Genomic DNA, 18,092 nt, shown 5'->3' with positions numbered 1-18,092 from the left:
GATGCAGCAAACGAGGCTGAAACGCCCCCCAGGAGAAGAAACACACCAAGATGGTCACATTTGGGTCTCAAAACAGAGTCCAGGGCACAGAGTCCAGCATGTTGGTGGAACATGCAGGCCACTGGCATTGTTTCTGTGCTGCACAAAGGGAAGCACTGCAGAGCATCACCAGGACAGAGCCAGGGTCAGAGTAGAGGTGGGCTCACCACCATGCCGCTGCCTAGAGCTCTGGGGCACCCCCAGCTCAGCTCCACACACCTGCTGCCTTTCCTCCCAGGTGTCAGCTACCCCCCAGAACACCTCTCTCCAGAGCCTGTCGCTTTGGAGCTGAGCTATGGAAACCAATCACAGAGCAGGGACGTGCCCAGCAGAGCTGGGGGACAAGGCTTCCTCCAGGGCACCAGCACATCAGCTCCAGACAGGAGGTGGAGCAGAGCAGCTGGGAGTCACTACATGTTTGAGGGCTGTTTGTTACGTTGACAGAAGATGTACAAACATCTGTCCACAAGCCAAGCCTGGAGAAGCTTTGCCACACAAGGCTATAACAGGCAAAGATCTTGCTCAGAAGAGAAGCGTGCCCAGCACACTGCCCAGCTGCTGCCTGCCACAGCCTCCAGGACAGACTGCTGCTGTACAGCAAGGAAGTGCAGCACATTGACCAAACTAACAAGAACTTACACCACGTTTATATAAAAGGACTTGAGGAATCCACCTTTTGAGAGCACTCAGAGGACTTGAGGAACTCCCCTGTAAGAGGGCATGTAAACAAAGACATCACCAGATGTAGTGTTTGAACCCTGATAGAGACTCATCCAAAGGAGCAGGGATGGGCTCGCACGGCAGCCAGGCCTCCTGGGAAAGGTGACAAGTGCAGGGGAAGTCACAGAGCTCTGGAGAAGGTGAAACTGCTCCCCAGGGGTTTGCTACAGCCCCTCCAACCCACACCAAGAGGCCTGCTCAAAGCATGCTCATAGAAGGCAGAGAAGATGACGCTTGGCTCATCTCAAGGCTGCTCCTACAAGGAACTGATGCTGCACTCACACCACTGGGTGAAGCATCTGGGCACGTTAGGAAATGCTTCTGCTCAGGAGCTTGAAGAGGGTCCTAACAGCATGGCTGCATTTGGGTGCATGAAGACAGCTCTCCTGCAGCACTGCCACCAGCTCCTGCCTAGCATAAGGAGGAGCTGGCACCCAGCTGCTGCTGCGTGACTTCTGTCACTTAGTCTTGCGATGCAGAGAGAGAAAGCAAGCTGAGAGGACAGGGTGGAGGTTGCCTTAGGTATGGACAGAGCAAAACGCTTTGTAGACATTGCAACAAAAAATGCAGGTTACACTTCATGGGAAAAAGAAACCCTCTTTCTGCTGTGGGAATGCAAGATGAGCTCCATGACACAGACACAAGGACACACAGACACACAGGTACCTTTCTGTCCATCCACTAATGCTAGTCCCTCCTATACCGGCTAAGTATATACCTGAGAAACAACATTAGTGTTGAAATATTGCCCTTTAGAAAGCTGAAGGATGGAGGGGAGCAGGGAGAGGGCCTTGAGAGGGAGCATAAAGAAGCAGCAGTCTCTCCAGGTTCCACCGCTCAGAACCAGGCCATACAGCAGCGTGGACAGGGCCCGCCCAGCACAAGACCAGGGGAACACGGGTTTCCCGGCTCCACAAAGCACACCGGCCTCAGGAGCGCCGGGGCTCGGGTTTCCAAGCTTGGCTCCGAGGGCAGCCGTCGCATTTGCTGCGGAGAGGAGCTGTGGGGCAGCTGCAGCCACACCTCCAGCCGGGCTGCCCGCGGCCGCCGGGGTTGCAGGCAGCAAAGGCGCTTTGACGGCTCGCAGCCGAGCTCTCCTCGCGGCAGGCGCTAGGCACGGAACACACACACAAGAGCTCAGAGGACATCGGCTGCTCAGCAGAAGAGACACCTGGGCTGCAGCGTTTCACTGAGGTTCCAGAGAAGGCCGTACAGACACCTGCATGCTGGAAGGGAACTTCTTCAGCGGCTTCTCAGCAGACTGTTTGCCGCCGGCAGGAGGAGACTGGACTCCGGGATCTAGCTGGGAAGACTTGGACTTGCGACTGGCGAGCAGAGAGTGTTTGCTGGGGGTGGCCTCTTTGGGGGCTGGTTTGGCTTTCGTGGCGACGTTGGCGTTGCTCTGAGGGGCTGCCTGCACGCTGCCTTTCTCCGCTTTGTCTTCCAGCGTGGCTTTGCTGCCCGCTTTGGAACCGCCACCGCCTGACTTTTTGGTGAGCATGGTTGTCTTCCCCAGGTCTGCTGACCTGCGGGTCTCCTTCTGCCTCAAGGCTGACTTAAAGAAGGACAAGCCCTTCTCCTCTGACTTGCTGTCCCTCTTCAGCCCCGAGCGCGGAGCAGCGCTGGGGGACCGCAGGCTGGCCATGGAGGAGCTCCGCACGTGCCTGCCGTCCACCGCCCTGCTGTCGCTCCTGGAGTGGCTGATCCGTGGGGAGCTCGTTCTGGAGCTGCTGGTCACGCTCGTTTTATCCGACCCCAGGCTTACCTTGGAGCCCTCCCTGCTGAGGCTTCGCTCCGAAGTCCGGCTCCTCCCAGCAGAAGAGCCTTTAGTCAATGAGCCTGATGGGGTTTTCTTGGCAGCTGTGGAAGATGGAGAAGAACTTGACTTTTGCTTCTGCTGAACCGATGGGGCAGCCACCTCCAGGGGCTTCGTGCCATGGTCCCTCCTAGCCTGAGCAGGAGCAGGTGACCCGTGTCTCCCACTGGCCCTAGACGAGTCCGTCTTGCTTCTAGAGCGGGAAACTTTCTGGGAAGTCTTTAGTGGAGGAGAGGAGCGAGACCCTCTGGTCTCTTGGCTGGGTAAGACTGTCCTTCCCTTCCTTAAGCTTTTGTCTGGCTCAGAAACCCCCTTGGAACTGTGACCCTTCCTAGGGGTGCTATCTGCCTTCTCTGCAGCCAGCCCTGCCCCACTGGGGCCTTTCACCTCTTTGACTGGAGAGCTATCAACAGAGTCACTCTGATCAACAAAGGCGATCTGATTGTTGTTGTCAAAAGGGTCCAGAGCAGGGTGACTCCTGTCTGGCTGCGCAGAGCTTTTGCTGCAGCCATCCGAGAGGTCTGAGCTAGATGTCCTCACCACAGACTCCTCCCTGAACGCCCCTTCCATGACAGCCAGAGGAGCTCTGCGAGCCGTCCTCTGCTCTCGCCGGCCGCCCTCGCAGGGCTCCAAGTAGCTGCTGGAGAGGTTCCTCAGGCTGCCAAAGCAGGAGATGGAGACTTTGTCATCCGCAGCCTCCCCGATCTTCTCCAGGGTGGAGGCAGAGGTGTGGACGGGGGAGTCTCCAGAGAAGCGCGATGGGGAGTTGGAGCGCAGCTGCAGCTTCGCGGAGAGGGACCAGGAGGGCCGGACGCCGTTCTCGCTGACGGCCAGCGGGCTGGTGACAGAGGATCTGGAGGACAAGCTCTGGCGCTGGACGCTTCTGACAAAGGGCCGAGTTGAGAAGCCTCCTGCAGAGAAAGTGACAGCCTCAGGATGAAAGCCAAGGCTGCCTTTGGGCCGCCCCACCCCGGGCACTGCTTCCCCAGCAGAGCCTGACAGCCCTCCCGGGTACCACGTGCTCACCCATCTCCACCCCTGCTGCAGGCACAGCTCCTGTGTGAAAGCTGAACAGAGAATTCAACAGCCAGTGGTCACCCAGATGTAACTCACAGGATCATGGTCATTTGGGTTGGAAAAGACCTTTCCAGTCGTCCAGTCCAACCATTCCATAACTCTAGCAAGGCTAAACCACGTCTCTCAGTACCACATCTCTGCCTCCTCGAAACACCTCCAGGGATAGGGATTCAACCACCTCCCTGGGCAGCCTGTTCCAGTCTTCCAGAACCCTTTTGGTGAAGAACTTTCTTCTAATGTCCAACCTAAATCTCCCCTGATGCACCTTGAGACTATTTCCTCTCATCCTGTTATTTGTTACTAGGGAGAACAGACTGTCCCCCACCTCACTTGTTGCTCTCTACAACTACCTGAAAGAAGGGTGAACCCCAGGTTCCTCAGCTACTCCTCACCAGACCTGTTCTCCAGACCCTTTAACAGCTTTGCTGCCTCTCTCTGGACTCATACCAGCACCTCAATATCTTTCTTGCAGGTCTATAATATCTCTCTCTGAGGTCTGTAACTGAAAATCCAGATTTCCCTCTCATCCCTGAGCAGCAGCTTGGAAGTCCCTGACACTAGCAATGAGTTCATCAACTCCCAGAAAAAGAGTTTTCAATGTTAAGAGTATTTCTCACACCATTGTGTAACAGGCAAAGCAGGGCTCCTGCCTCTTTAGATGAGCAGCACCTCCCAGCTCTATTGAATTCCAGAAGCCTGGCTCCCATGGCTAGATCTGACTTGTCATAACTGCTGCAGACTGACCAGGAAGCTCCATGGTTTCACAAGGGACCAGGGAAAGGAACCAGGCAAAGCCAGTGGCCCAGCAGCTCTTTGCACACACAAAGAGCTATCTCCTCATCTGGACAATCAGTGCCTCTGCAAAGGTGCTGCTGGGAAAAATCAAGAGAAAAAAAAACCACGGGCACAAGAAGTTCTTGACTGAGAGGCTGACAGGCTGAGGGAGCTGGGGTTGTTCAGCCTGGAGAAGAGAGGGCTCCAGGCAGACCTTATAGTGGCCTTCCAGTACTTGAAGGGGGCTACAAGAAGGCTGCAGAGGGACTGTTTGCAAAGGCCTGCAGTGACAGCAGGAGGGGCAATGGTTTGAAATAAAAGCAGATTTATCTTGGGTGTTAGGAACAAGTTCTGCCCTGAAGAGTGGCAGAACACTGCAGCACATTACCCAGGAGGGTAGCTGATGCCCCATCCCTGGAGGTCTTCAAGGAGAGGCTGGACAAGGCTCTGACCCTTTTGAGATTTGGTTTTCTTTGCAAGGCTCCTGCCCTGCTCATCTCCATCCTTTCAATACCAGAGAGAAGCTCACCTGTGCCAGGCCCCATCTGCTCCTCCCGACACAGTGCCTGCCTCCACCACCTGTGGGAGTCACTGACCCTTGTAACTACCTTAGCAGGGATCCTGCAGCAGGAAGGTTATGGCCCAGTGTCCCCCCAGGGATACACACCATCATCTTCACTCCTTTCCCCAGCCAGCTCCACCGACTCGGAGAGCGAAGCCAGGGACGTGCGCCGCGACGAGGCCGCCGAAGCGATGCTGGGCTGCTTGCTGCCGGGCAGGCGGCTGACCCAGTGCTCACACAGCGAGGAGCTGGTGGAGCCTGCAAGGAGCCAGGCACACACATCAGCAGCAGAACACCCACACCTTGGATGGCCACCCAGACCCAGTCACCACACACCTGTGCCTGCCCCAGCTCACCCTGGGTTCAGCTGACACTAGGTTGCTGGAGGGAAGGGGCCAACCGTGATTTTGATGTCGTGGCCCGGACAAGGGCAGCTCTGAGCAGCACTGCCCAAGGGGTGGGAGGGGTGTTCCCCCTCTTGGCCACAAGTAGCCTTAGCAGAGTTAGGTGGGAGCTTCTCACAGCCCCTGGTGCACAGCAGCAGGCTGGGACACGCCTCAGGGTGCTGAGACAGAAAGTGGGGGCTTAAGCAGAGCGGGGCAGAAGCACAAAGTACCCATGGAAGACAAAGGACCACCGCTGCTGGTGCCAGTGGGGCTTACCTGCCACAGAGCTGTTGGCTGACCACGAGGGGATGGCTGTGCGTCTCTGGTAGAAGAGGATGTAAGCTGTCTGCTTGCAGACTTCATTTTCAGACAGCTGCTGAACTTCACTGTCATCAAAGCAGTACCACTGGCCATCAACTGAGTTCTTGCAATATGCTGAGAGGAAGCACAGTGCTGTTAGACCTTCCTCACTCCTCTGGGTTTGCTGCAGGAGAACTTAATGTGACCTTATCTGCTGATGAACTCAGGAGCATTTATTCACACAACACACACTCTTCCAAGCCTGACTGGCAAGACTGAGGCCTGAGGTCACCAGGATACAATCAACAGCTCATATTTTCTCTGTCCCAGCACCACTGCCCAGAACAGAATCCCATCCTTTGGGGTGGTTCCAGTCACTTCATGTTCTGTTACTGGGTGGCAGTCTGCCTCCATCAGTGAATCTCCTTCTGACTGAGCCCAGTCAGGAGCACACAGCATGTCAGAGGGAAAAAACCAGACAGACATTTTCTGGGCTGCTGTATGAAGCCACACAGATCTTACAACCAAATCAATTTGTCTATCTCTGGCTGCTCTGGGAGCTACTGGAACAAGCAAAGACAACTTCATGAACTGGCTGTGCACACAGGTTAAAGTAACAGCCTCTTACAACTACAGAAGTTCTGCCTTGAGTGGCCAGAAACATGAAAGGCCACTGACATTCTTCTGAAGGAAAACAAAAATAGAGAAAGAAATATGCAGTAAGACATCTGAGGTCAACAGGAACTGTTCCATTCCTCACAGTCACAAGAATTACCCTTCTGGCATTACACAGCCAGCCTTGGTTTGCTGGGCCAGGCCCCTTGGTCAAGCAAGATCAAGCAGTTTTGGACACTGATAGAGGAAACCCAACCATTTCCTTTCTGAAAGGAATGCTGCAGGGTACTTGCCTGTATAGTGTCCCCCTTGCATGGTGCCATGATGATTGCAGACAGCATACAGGTCATAGATGTAGTCTTCAGGATCCCTTCCAAGACCATAAGGTCTCCTCCAGGGTGACCAGTGAGATGGCAGGCTCCAGCTGCTCTGGCTGCGCTTAACAACGTGAGGAGTCATGTCCAAGCCACTCAGGGGGAATTTAACCATGTTCTGAAGCTTCATCCTTCTGTCTCCTTCCTGTGTAAGCAGAGGACAACCTGAGCTGCAGTGGCAGCCAGGCTGCTGTGCTTGGGGAAGGACCAGGAGAGGAACTGCAGAACGGGTGGGGCTGAAGAGGTGGCCTAGTCAGGCCACTGCCTGGCTGAGCAGCAGTCCCCAGCAGCACTGCAGCCAGTCTTACCTGTCTAAACCTTTTGAGATGTATGATGAGAACATCAGGCAAGGTCCAGAGGCTCAGTGTGATGCTACCCTGCTGCAGCTGCTTGCAGTGTGGGCATCGCCACGCATCATCTGGTGCAAGCTACAGGGAACAGGCACAAGCGGGTGTTAGCTTTCCAAGTCCAAGGCAGCCTCCACTGCACCACTGCTTCCACCGGGCCAGGCCCAGGGCAAACACTGACCCCTGCACCCATCTGCCACCACTGGTTGGCAGAGCCCAGCTGCTCTGCTGAGGACAGGAACTCATGCAGCTTGTGACCCAGCCAGGCCTTGAGCCCAGCCTTGCCCCTACCTGCTCCTCTTTGGTGTACAGTTGGAAACACTGGGATAAAGTGCAGGTCTGAGGCTGGTGGTGAAGCTCTCTCTGCTGGCGGACGCTCTCGGAGTCGGGGATGTACTCCTCCTCTGTGTTCACAAACAAGCTGCACCAAAGACAAGACACTTACCAGGACAGCAACCCCCTGCCCAGCAGCCAACTCTGATCTTGAATGTCTCCAAGAATGGGGCCTCAACCACATCCCTGGGCAGCCTGTTCCAGTGTCTCACCACTCTCATTGTGCAGAACTTCCTCCTGATGTCCAACCTAAATCTGCCCTGCTCCTATCACCACAGGCAATTCTAAACAGCCCCTCTCCAGCCTTCCTCTAGGTCCCCTTCAGATATTGAAATGCAGCTCCAAGGTCTTCCTGGAGCCTTCTCAGCCCCATTTCTTTCAGCCTATCCCCACAGCTGGGTGCTCCAGCCTCTGATCATCTTGGTGCCTCCTCTGGACCTGCTGGAGCAGGTCCACATCTCTCATGCTGGAGGCCCCAGGGCTGGACACAGACAGCTGAGCACAGGGGTACACAGCTTCAGTGTGCACCTGCTCCAGTTTTTCTCAGATGGAAAGAGCTACTCACTGCCCACAAACATTCTCAGACCAGTATGATTTGTGGGGAGGGAGCCTCGGGCAAGATGCCTACTCCATAGTGTTAAATCCCAGCTCCAGAGAAAAGGATTCCAACTGGTAGGAAGTCCAGGGCTCCCAGCTCCAGTTCATCCCTGCAGACCAGGGCCAGAGCACAGAGCAGAGTTTGAAGGGTCTCATGTTTGCTGCAGGGTGCACAATTCACCCAAGCATCATTCTGGAGTTGAACACACTTGAAGGTTTTCTTCTCCATACTTACTAATCTTTAGTCTCTTTGTCCCATTCCACCACTAATTTCACATGAGCAGTTCCCCCCTGGCCACATGACTTCAGTGCCCTGCAGAGAGGAGCAGACAGAAGTTACATCACCTTTCACTCTGCAACCAACCTTCTCTGTTACATGCAGGTAACTTCTCTCCATCAGCCCTTCATCCTTTCACCATTCCCACACAGCCCAAGTCTGCAGAGGGGTAAAAGGAATTGATACAGCAAAGAGCAGCCCACAGCTGGCAGCCCACACTGACCCTTTCTAATGAAAAACAGTCATTAAAAAAAGAAAATTAAAACTAGGGGAGTAACAGTTTCACTCAGTTCTCCATTCCTGGGGAGACAGACTCCAGATGGGCTGCCACACAGCTGAGCAATCCTCACACAGCTTCCTGCGGACACTCCTTCACACATCCCCACCAAGACTGTCCCTTCCCTGCAAGGCTGCACAGCGAGCTCCTAGCTGGCAAAGCTCTGCCACTCCAGGCAGCAGGGACCAACTCACCTTTCCACTGTTGGGTGGCAGAGAGGCCTCTCCTCCTGAGGTAGCAAGTAGGTGATGCCCACCACGCTGACCACTCGCAGGCTGAATGGGCAAACCTGCAACAAGGAGAAGACACCTCAGTGCCCCTCAGCCAGGGGCAAAGCTGCTCTCAGCACTGGCTGGCACACACTTCATCCTAAACACTGGTACAGGAGAAAGCAAATGTGTGAGGTATCAGATATGCCCACAGCAAGTGGAGCAGAGGGTGAGGTACAGCCGCTGGGGCTTTGTAACCAAACAATGGTGACCAGAGAGAACTCCCCTTGTCACCTCTCTGCTCCAGGAGGGGACTCTCAGCAGGAGCATGCAGTCACTAAGCAAGCTTTCAGCTTTTCTTTCAGGCAAACACCACCAAGCAGTGGATTTCCAGTGCAGACAGCAGCACTAATCCTCAAGTGCTCCCCAGGGGCAAGGAAGTGAAGCATGCAATCTCTTTATCCCCTCAGTCTGACCTTACCTGCACCTTCCAGCAAACAGATAAAGAGGTGGCACACCAAACTGGCACATTATTGTACAAAGAGAGGCTGGGCAGCCCTCAGGACAGGGTGTGCAGCACTCCAAGCAACTGGCCTCCCCTTGAGGTCATGTCCCAGAGCTGGGAGTCTCAGAAGAGAGCAACCCTTGGGCTCACCTGCAGGCAGGCTGCAGGCCGCAGGAAATACTGCATCTTCTCCAGAATCTCCTTCTGCAGGATATCCCAAGCAATTGTTCTTTCCAGATGCAACACAAAAGGCAGGCCAAACCTACAGGAAGGAGCAGCAGTGAGAGATTGTTCAGCAGTCAGACCCCCAAACTCCGAGTCTGCCCCTCTCCTCCTCACTTGGCCCACTCTGGGTGGAACTGCCCAGCCATCAGGCAGGTGAAAACTTGTCTCCAGAGCCGCTCAGCTTTGAGAGAAGCTGCTCTGCTTGTGCTTGCAGAGTGCCCTGCTCTGTGCTCCAGCAGCCTGCTCCAGGCTGCAGAGGTTCGCAGTGCGGCTGGGGTAACTTTGTGGCACAAGCTTCATGGCTGAGCTCGCTCTCGGTCTGCAGTAAGCACAAATACCTTTGCCATGGCCATTCTTCTGCCACTGCCATTCCACACCTCCCCCTGCCCCTGTTTGCACTCCAGTTGAAAATTCCACCCTTTACAGGATCTGGCCAGACTCCTGCTTCCCCAAACCAGACAGCTCTAGGCAGAGCCTGGTCTGCACTCCCTACTCTCCAGTACCACTGGACTCAGGGAAGCTCACCATGACCAGGGACGTTTTGCTACCTTCATTAACGTTTTTAATCAGCACATTCTAGGAGCTGTCCCTCCTTCACCTTCTGCTTCCACCACACAGTGAGTGAGAGCCAAGCCAATTAAGGAAGCAGCCAGAAGAGAGCTCTGGCTGTGCTGCTGCCAGTCACCTTTTGCTCTGCTGTCCAGTGCACGCTCTGTTACACACCAGCAGCACGATCTTGTCACTTGCTGCCGCTTTAGTGGAGGACTGTTCCAGTTTTCCAGACTTCCCTGTTCCTTGAGAGTAAGCTGCTGCTCGGGAGTGCTCAGTGCCACATTTCAAGTTATTCAGGTTATTGTTCACATGTATTCCTGAGAAATGAGGGGAGAGCAAACATGAAGCTGTCAGTGCCCCGGTGCCCCCTTCCAGAAACCCTCCTTCAGCTGCAGAATGGGATCCAGGCCATTTTGATCCCCTGGAGGAAGGCTTCAGAGCAGCTCCTTTTCACAGTGACTGTTTCCTTACAGACAGAAGTGACAGGCAAGTGCTCAGCTAACTGAGTTCACAGCACTCACAGCTTTGTCTGCCCACAGGAAAAGCTCAAGTGACAGAAACTCCACTTGTTACTCCCAATAATAAAATCTGCCTTTGATTATCCTCCATCTACTCCAGATGCAATTATTGCCTTTCACCCAGGGGAAGATGCAGAGGAGCTGAGGGGTTTGAGCTTTGCACAGAAGGTGTTTGTTCATTCCCCAGACTCTTTATTCATCACTGGCAATCTGATTTTAAACAACACAATTTCAGTGGCTTCATCTGGTCCCTAGCAGGTCTGTAAATTAAAGCTGACAACAGATTTCACATTCAGCCAGCCTGGCCAGAGGAAGGAAGGAGGCTGTATTGCTGCTTGACAAGCTCCCAGCTGACAACACCGTTAAACCTGCTGCAATGAGTCTGGACAAAGTCAGAGCTGAAATCAATACAGCAGAACACCAGCTGCTTGGGGGTGGGGCTTGGATTCTCAGGTAGTTCTTTTTCTCAAACCAGCCTCCTCCCCCTGGTCACCTGAGGTGCACAGCAAGCAGAGCCCAGGGCCTCACCTCTCTGGCTGAGGATGCCCTCGGGCCGGAAGATCTCGGGGGTCTCAAAGGCAAAGATGCAGTCACTCTCGTGGATGGTGTCCAGGTCATCAGAGTCACAGAAGGAGCGATGGAACCCATCGTAGTACATCTCTGTCAGCACGATCTGCAGGCAGCAGGAGCAAGCCACAACCCCTTAAGCCACCCCTGCCTGCTCCAGATGAGCTGCCCTGTCTCTCAGCTAGGAATTTTCCGTCAAGGGAGGACACTGAGACTCCTGAACGTGCCCAGAGAAGGGCAGCGAGGCTGGGGAGAGGCCTGGAGCACAGCCCTGTGAGGAGAGGCTGAAGGAGCTGGGGTTGCTTAGCCTGGAGAAGAAGAGGCTCAGGGGAGACATTATTGCTCTCTACCACTATATGAAGGGAGGTTATAGCCAGGTGGAGGTTGGTCTCTTCTCCCAGGCAACCAGCAGCAGAACAAGAGGACACAGTCTCAAGCTGTGCCAGGGGAGGTTTAGGCTGGAGGTGAGGAGAAAGTTCTTCCCAGAGAGAGTTGTTGGCCATTGGAATGTGCTGCCCAGGGAGGTGGTGGAGTCCCCATGCCTGGAGGTGCTCAGAAAGGGACTGGATGTGGCACTTGGAGCCATGGTTTAGTAGCCATGAGGTGTTGGGTTGAGTTCTTTTCCAACCTTATTGATTCCACAATTCCTCAAAGCGTCCTGGCCTCAGCCAGGAGCGAGGAAGAGGTGAAAGGATGCCATGAAAGACACTGGGGTAAAGGCAGCACATGGAGAGGGTCTGCTGGGGTCCAACAGCTTTCCTGAAGCTGCTCCTGCAGAGGGATTCCCCACAGGTGTCTGTTGTGTTCCCTCATGGTCAGCAAGCATGAATGACTGTGTGGTCAGGCGGGTGGTCAGCACTGATGGCAATCCCAGCACCACCAGGCTTCAAAAAGCCAAGGGGCAGGGAAAAGCCTGACCCCGATTGCTACCACCTGCATCAGCTGTTCAACCACGGGCACTCAACTTCCCTTCTCACACACCCAACAGGGGATGAAGGCCTCCAGCCTGCCTCCTGCTGAGAGGAGGGCACATGGGTGAGGAGAGCAGCCCCTTACCTGCTCCGTGGGTATCTTGGTCTCGGAGGAGACAGCCTCCCGCAGCCTGGCCACCGTGCCCGAGATGGGCACGGCCACGCCGATGCGCATGCAGTGAGAGCACTTCCCCTGGTACACCACTGTCACGTAGAGGGGCCTGTGGAGAGCATGGGGTGCTGCTGGGGCTGGGCACGTGGGGCACTACCCTGCAGCAGCCCACCCTGGGGGCAGCCAGGTTGCCCACGGCCACAGCACCCTCCCAGCAGTCTGGATCCACCTGACACTGGAGTCACGCCGAGGTGCAGCCAGGCTGGTGTCTGCCCTCCAAAGGCTCCCCTCTCACCACACAGCCTGGTGCCACTTGCTCCCCCAAAGTAAGAAATCAGACTCTTGGTGGCAAGGCAACTGGAACTGTCTAACCAGGATCCTCTCGTGCAGCTTCGGACGGCCTGAGGCAGCACCTCAAAGTGCTCGGAGAGCACTGCAGGGAACAGCAGCTCCAGGTTGCCCCTCAAGACTCAGCCCTGCCTTGGGCACAGGAGAGTGGGGCAAGCCAGGGATGGAGAAAGCCCAGCCAGCGTCCACTCACCGCTGGAGCAGGCACCTCTGAGCCAAAGGTGGCACAGCCACATCTAATGCATCCTTTCATTACTCCCTGCCATTGCTTCTTGAACTTGTGCAAGTTTTGTGCACCCAAACCATCAGCCGGAGGAGCAGCTTATCTAGACAAGGAGGAGTTTCCACTGTGCATCTCTGCCTTCAGTCTGAACTTTTAACCTTTCTTTCCAGCCCCCCTTTCCCCCTCCCCTCCTCTTCATTGCCAACAGCTGCCTTTCAAAGCAGCAAAATGTGTTGCAGGGAGGCTTTTAAACTTCACTACCTGAACTTGGGAGCGATTAGTGAGGCTGTTCTAAAGCAGGCTAAAAAGTGCTTCATGCCTGCCTTCCTGTTTCATCTTAGCATTCTGTAAATCAAGACAAAAGCAAAACATTTTGTTTACCTGAATCAAAAATTAATCCTACAGGAAGTCAAGGGGGGTCGGGAGGGGGGAGGGGTGTGAGGAGGGCCATTCTGAAACAAGGGAAAAGCTCCATTCTCCCATTTACCTGCAAAAGCAAAACATTAAAGCCCCATATGGTCCTATCTATCTTTTTAAACAGACTTTGCAGAGAGATTTTGCTGACTCCTCTCTTCCTGCTGCAGCAAATGAACCCACACCAAGTGCACGGGCAGCAGCCAGCCCCCAGGGCAGACAGTTCCATACCGGGTGTGAGGCAGCGGGATCGGCAGAGAGATGCACAGGAAAGGGTCGAAGGTGTTGCTCTGCTTCTGGCAATGAGGGCAGGTCAGAGAGGACCTAGAACAGGCAGCAGACCAGGGCAGTTACACCTCATTTCATCAGGAATGAATACACTGGAACAGGTAGCCCAGGGAAGCCCCCTCCCTGAAGGCCTTCAAGGCCAGGTTGGCTGAGGCCTTGAGCGAGCTGCTCTAGTGGGAGGTGTCCCTGCCCATGGCAGGGGGGGTTGGAACTGGATGAGCTTTGAGGTCTCTTCCAACTCAAACCAGTCTGTGATCCTATGAAGCCACCACACCACCACCTGCCTGCCTCCTCCTGCTCCTTTCTCAGCAGAAGCAGCCCTGCACAGAGCTGCTGTCAGCAAAGGCTCCTGGCTTCCAGAGCTCCTTTAAAGCCATCAGTCTCAAAGCTCATCACAGGGTAGGCCAGGAGAAACCTTCACTGCAGTCACCCAGGTTGGCTTTTGATAAACATCCCATCCAAAGCAGCCATTGCCCACAGCAGCTCCATAACAGAAGGGCCTAGGAGGGTTCTGTGTTGAGGAGAGGTGACAGGAAAGAGCTGGTGACAGCCCTGGGGGGTGTGCAATCTCTTACTGAGGAGGGGGGAAGAGCTCCAGAGAACACATCTCTCAGCTCAGCATGAAAGCTGCACCTTACACCAGGGGTGAGATTTCTCCACAAGGGAAAGGGGCAAGGGGAGGGAAGAGTGTCCAGCAATTAAAACCCTTACATCAGCTCCCAGCCATCAAAGAGCACTGGAGAGCAGGCTGCAAAGCAGGCTGGTTTCTTGTGCTAGCTCTGAAATTAGAACACTCACTTCCCAGGAAGGATGTGAGACTCATGGGAAAACCCTGAAGGGACAGCAGAAGACTCAGCTCACAATTCCCAAGTGCCAGATAACAGAAACTCTGCCAGTTGCCTGAGATCCACCTGGGATCTGTAACCCCCCAGCAGCCTCCAGGCACCTCCAGATCCTGCCACAGGTTCCCACAGCCAGGGTAAGCACTGAGCTGTCCTGAGGCTTTGCTGCATGAGCACTGACTGGCTCTCAGGATGCTGCAGGGTGGGTGAAGCAGAGGGACACACTGGAGATTTTCACTGGATATACCCAGTCTGAAGCAGTGACACCCTCTGCTCTCCCCCTCCTCTGGAGCAAGACCTTAGGATAGGTTTAATTTAGCAGGAATTCAGATCCAGCCATTAACTTACTGCCCCCACTCTTGGCTGTACTGGGAGCCACTGCCAGGGTAGAACAGCAGTGGGGTCACCCAATGTACAGAATATCCTACCTGTACTGGGCTTGAAAGAGCTCCTGCACAAAAGTGCTGCTGATTGGAAAGGCTGGTCCCTCCAGCAGGACATCATCCTCCAGTGGTGGCTACAAGAGAAGAACCAAACCCTAGGAGCAGCACCAGACCTGCAGGTGCACCACACCAGATGGCTCCCGGCTGAATTTGTGCCCTCCTCGCCCAAGCTCACCAGAGAAAGGTCACAAGGGTTTTAATGGCCAAGCCTGCTCTGCTCACAGGGTGGTTGTGCAGCAAAGTGAGGTCCATGGGGCAGCCCAGCAGAGGCAGGGAGCTCCCAGCAGCTGATGAGAGCTCCACAGCAGAGCCACACAGGGCCAGCCACAAACAGCTGCACTGGGCAGCACTCACCGGGGCTCAGCAAAAGGGCCAGAAACAAACTACTTCAACCCAAGCTTCTGCTCCATCTGAACCCTGGGAGCTGAGAAGGCCAGAGGGAGATGCCTTTGAACAGAATTTGCCCCAGGCAGCTGCCCTACCTTGAGTGGAGGCATGCTGCTGTAGTTCACCACATTGTTGAGGTCTTCGTGCACCCTGTCCAGGAGCCACAGCAGGAACTCCTGGGCGTCGTGCTGGGCGTTCCCACGGTACTGCATGGCGTTCTTGGACACGATGTTCTGCAGAGACAGGCAGCCTCTGAGCCATGGGGGCCAGGCTCCAACCCTGCCCCAGCCCTCAGAGGCGGCAGCACACCCAGACCCAGCTCTGGGGGGGACGTGGCCTGCCCACGGCACCTGGGGCCAGGCCTGGAGGTCCCATCACGTGTGAGAGCCCACAGGGCTGCTGTCTCACTGGGCAGGGCAGAGGGGTTACAGCAGTGGTCAGGAGAAGCAGAACCACACCTCCAACAGAGGTGTTCATGGCACACTTGGTGCTCATCTCTGAGCTCCAAGCATGCAGTACCCTCACACGAGTCAAGAAGAGCAAGGCAAGCTCATGCCAGGCTCTCCTCCCACACTAACACAGAGCTGAGGCTGGTTTGCATCACTCCTATCCACATGTCACAGGGTCTGAACCTGCTCAGCTCCGAATCTTCTCTGTTCAAACAGAAGGAGAGGAAGCATTTAGTGTCCTGACACCTACTCAGCCTTGCCCAGCTCCCTCCTGAGGTGTCCCCCAACCCAGATGCAGGTGCTTGCTCAGTGCTAAGATACAGCTCCCAGCACCCGGCAGCCAGAGCAAGCCTCCTCTGCCTCAGGCACCCTCTGAAACACAGAGGCAGGGCAGCCACTGGGGCACTTTCTCCACAGGGCAGCAAGTGTCCAACTTGCTCACCCTAAATACCCCAGAAAAAGCTTGCTCAGGGTGGGCAGAGCAGGAGGCAGAGCACAGCCTGCCCTGGCACTGCACACAGGGAGGCAGGACGGTCCCAGCCAGGCCACTGCAGCTTCCCTTGAGGTGGAGCAAGCACAAGGAACCAGAGTGACCAACGTCAGAGTAACACAGCACCAGCAAACACCAACCAAGGCAGGACTCAGCCAAGCCACAGATGAGAGATGGTCAACTACACTGCTTCAAATGGATGCTAAGAGCCTGGGGAACACATCTGAGGTACTCCTGCCTTTCCAGAAGAGCTCTCTCACCTCAGGGCTTGGCTCAAACATGATTTCCTTCTGGACACAAACAGGAAGGGCCTGAAGCTCCCCAGCAAGAGAAATCTGCCCTTTGCCCTTGCCCTGCAGCTCTTTTGCCTTTCATGATGCTGAAGTTTGCTCTGAGCCCTCCAGCCAGGTCACACATGGCCCCTTCTCAGGACATCTCCCACACCAGGGTTTGGGAGGGCATCTCCCCCACTGACTGCCAGCATCAGCAAGTGCTTCCTCTGCTCCAGCTCCCTGATCTCACTTTCACAACACCCAAATGGCTGGCCAGCACTCATCACTGGAGGATATGGCACAAGCTCTGGAGGACAGGAGCCAGACACTGGCACCTACACTCAGCAGGAACACTCCCTGGAGTAGCATGCACTGGTGGGCTGACTCCAGCAGCCAAGCCAGGGCTGCTTCCTGAGCAGCAGACACCAGCATGTTCTGTTTCTCCAAGGAGGCACCAGGCTGCAGCCAGGAGCTGCTCATGGGGCAGGTGGGACATTCAAACACATCCCCATGCTCCCACCTCCAGCAGTCTTCACCACAAATTCAGTCCCAGGCTTTCCTTTGTGAGGAGCAGGCCCACAGCAGAGCTCACTGCAGCTGTGCAGCCACTCCTCAACCCCCCATGCTGAACACCACCACCAAGAGAAGCCACCCTGCACCTACCTCCTTCAGCACACCCACAGAAGCAGAGAGCTGCTTACATGAGACCCAGACCTGCTTTGAGGAGGGTCCCCAAAAAGGGGCAGCAGCACCAGCAGAGACCAGGCAGTAGGTGCAAGGGCCAGAGCCCCAGGGAAAGGCAGCAGCAGAGCAGGAGCCCTGAGAGGGGCCAGACCATGGCCCCACAGCTCCTGGTTTCTCTAATCAGACTCTGCAACAGATTTGAGAAATAAGGTTGGGCTGTTTGCTTTATCCTTCCAGAAAATGGGGTCACCAGGAGGGGAGGGTGGTGAAGGAGACAGGAGAGGCCTGATAACCACACACTCTATCCTCTGTAATCTGTCCACCTGCCTCAAGGCAGAAAATAAGGGTCAGCAGAAATAATCTGCTCTCATTACAGATGTGCAAGCCCTTCTGACAAGGCTTTGCTGCCCTGTGCCCGGCAGCCCCCAGCACACTCCACACAAAATAGGGAAGCACAGCTTTGAACAAGTCCTCATCCAGCTCTCACTTCTGCAGCCCTAGGGGTGAGCACAGCCCTGCCTGGTGCTCAGGACACAGCTGCAGGTCATCTTACTGGGGAAAACCACAAGAACCTCCTGTAGGGACTCAGGGATTGAATAGAATAGAATAGACCAGGTTGGAGGAAACCTTCAAGATCATCAAGGCCAACCTATCACCCAACACCATCTAATCAACTAAGCTATGGCACCAAGCACCCCATCCAGTCTCCTCCTAAACACCTCCAGTGATGGGACTCCACCACCTCCCTGGGCAGCACATTCCAATGGCCAATCTCTCTTGCTGGGAAGAACTTCTTCCTAACATCCAGCCTGAACCTCCCCTGGCACAGTTTGAGACTGTGTCCTCTTGTTCTGGTGCTGGTTGCCTAGGAGAAGAGACCAACCCCCACCTGGCTACAACCTCCCTTCAGGTAGTTGTAGGCAGCAGTAAGGTCTCCCCTGAGCCTCCTCTTCTCCAGGCTAAGCAACCCCAGCTCCCTCAGCCTCTCCTCACAGGGCTGTGCTCAAGGCCTCTCCCCAGCCTTGTTGCCCTTCTCTGGACACCTTCAAGTCTCTCAATGTCCTTCTTAAACTGAGGAGCCCAGAACTGGACACAGGAC

The 18,092-nt window shown here is 55.1% G+C and overlaps 1 protein-coding gene across 1 annotated transcript in view; it reads right to left on the bottom strand.

Annotated features, from left to right (window-relative positions):
* Positions 1 to 203: 203 nt before the first annotated feature.
* Positions 204 to 18,092, bottom strand: part of USP31 (ubiquitin specific peptidase 31) — a 28,034-nt gene continuing 10,145 nt past the window's right edge. The window contains exons 2-16 of the mRNA XM_054180569.1: positions 15,194 to 15,331; positions 14,697 to 14,785; positions 13,370 to 13,462; positions 12,127 to 12,262; positions 11,032 to 11,176; positions 10,119 to 10,302; positions 9,359 to 9,470; positions 8,689 to 8,783; positions 8,176 to 8,253; positions 7,302 to 7,431; positions 6,972 to 7,091; positions 6,583 to 6,808; positions 5,651 to 5,809; positions 5,094 to 5,246; positions 204 to 3,486 (exon numbers count right to left, since the gene is read on the bottom strand). Coding sequence (XP_054036544.1) covers positions 1,946 to 3,486; positions 5,094 to 5,246; positions 5,651 to 5,809; positions 6,583 to 6,808; positions 6,972 to 7,091; positions 7,302 to 7,431; positions 8,176 to 8,253; positions 8,689 to 8,783; positions 9,359 to 9,470; positions 10,119 to 10,302; positions 11,032 to 11,176; positions 12,127 to 12,262; positions 13,370 to 13,462; positions 14,697 to 14,785; positions 15,194 to 15,331 — 3,399 coding nt within the window. The 3' untranslated portion in view covers positions 204 to 1,945. The remainder of the gene's footprint in view (positions 3,487 to 5,093; positions 5,247 to 5,650; positions 5,810 to 6,582; positions 6,809 to 6,971; positions 7,092 to 7,301; positions 7,432 to 8,175; positions 8,254 to 8,688; positions 8,784 to 9,358; positions 9,471 to 10,118; positions 10,303 to 11,031; positions 11,177 to 12,126; positions 12,263 to 13,369; positions 13,463 to 14,696; positions 14,786 to 15,193; positions 15,332 to 18,092) is intronic.

Source organism: Dryobates pubescens, chromosome 4 (genome assembly GCF_014839835.1).
Source record: "Dryobates pubescens isolate bDryPub1 chromosome 4, bDryPub1.pri, whole genome shotgun sequence".
NCBI classification, from domain to species: Eukaryota; Metazoa; Chordata; class Aves; order Piciformes; family Picidae; genus Dryobates; species Dryobates pubescens.
Note: the sequence above shows the minus strand (reverse complement) of the source record. Positions and strands in the feature narration are given on the sequence as shown.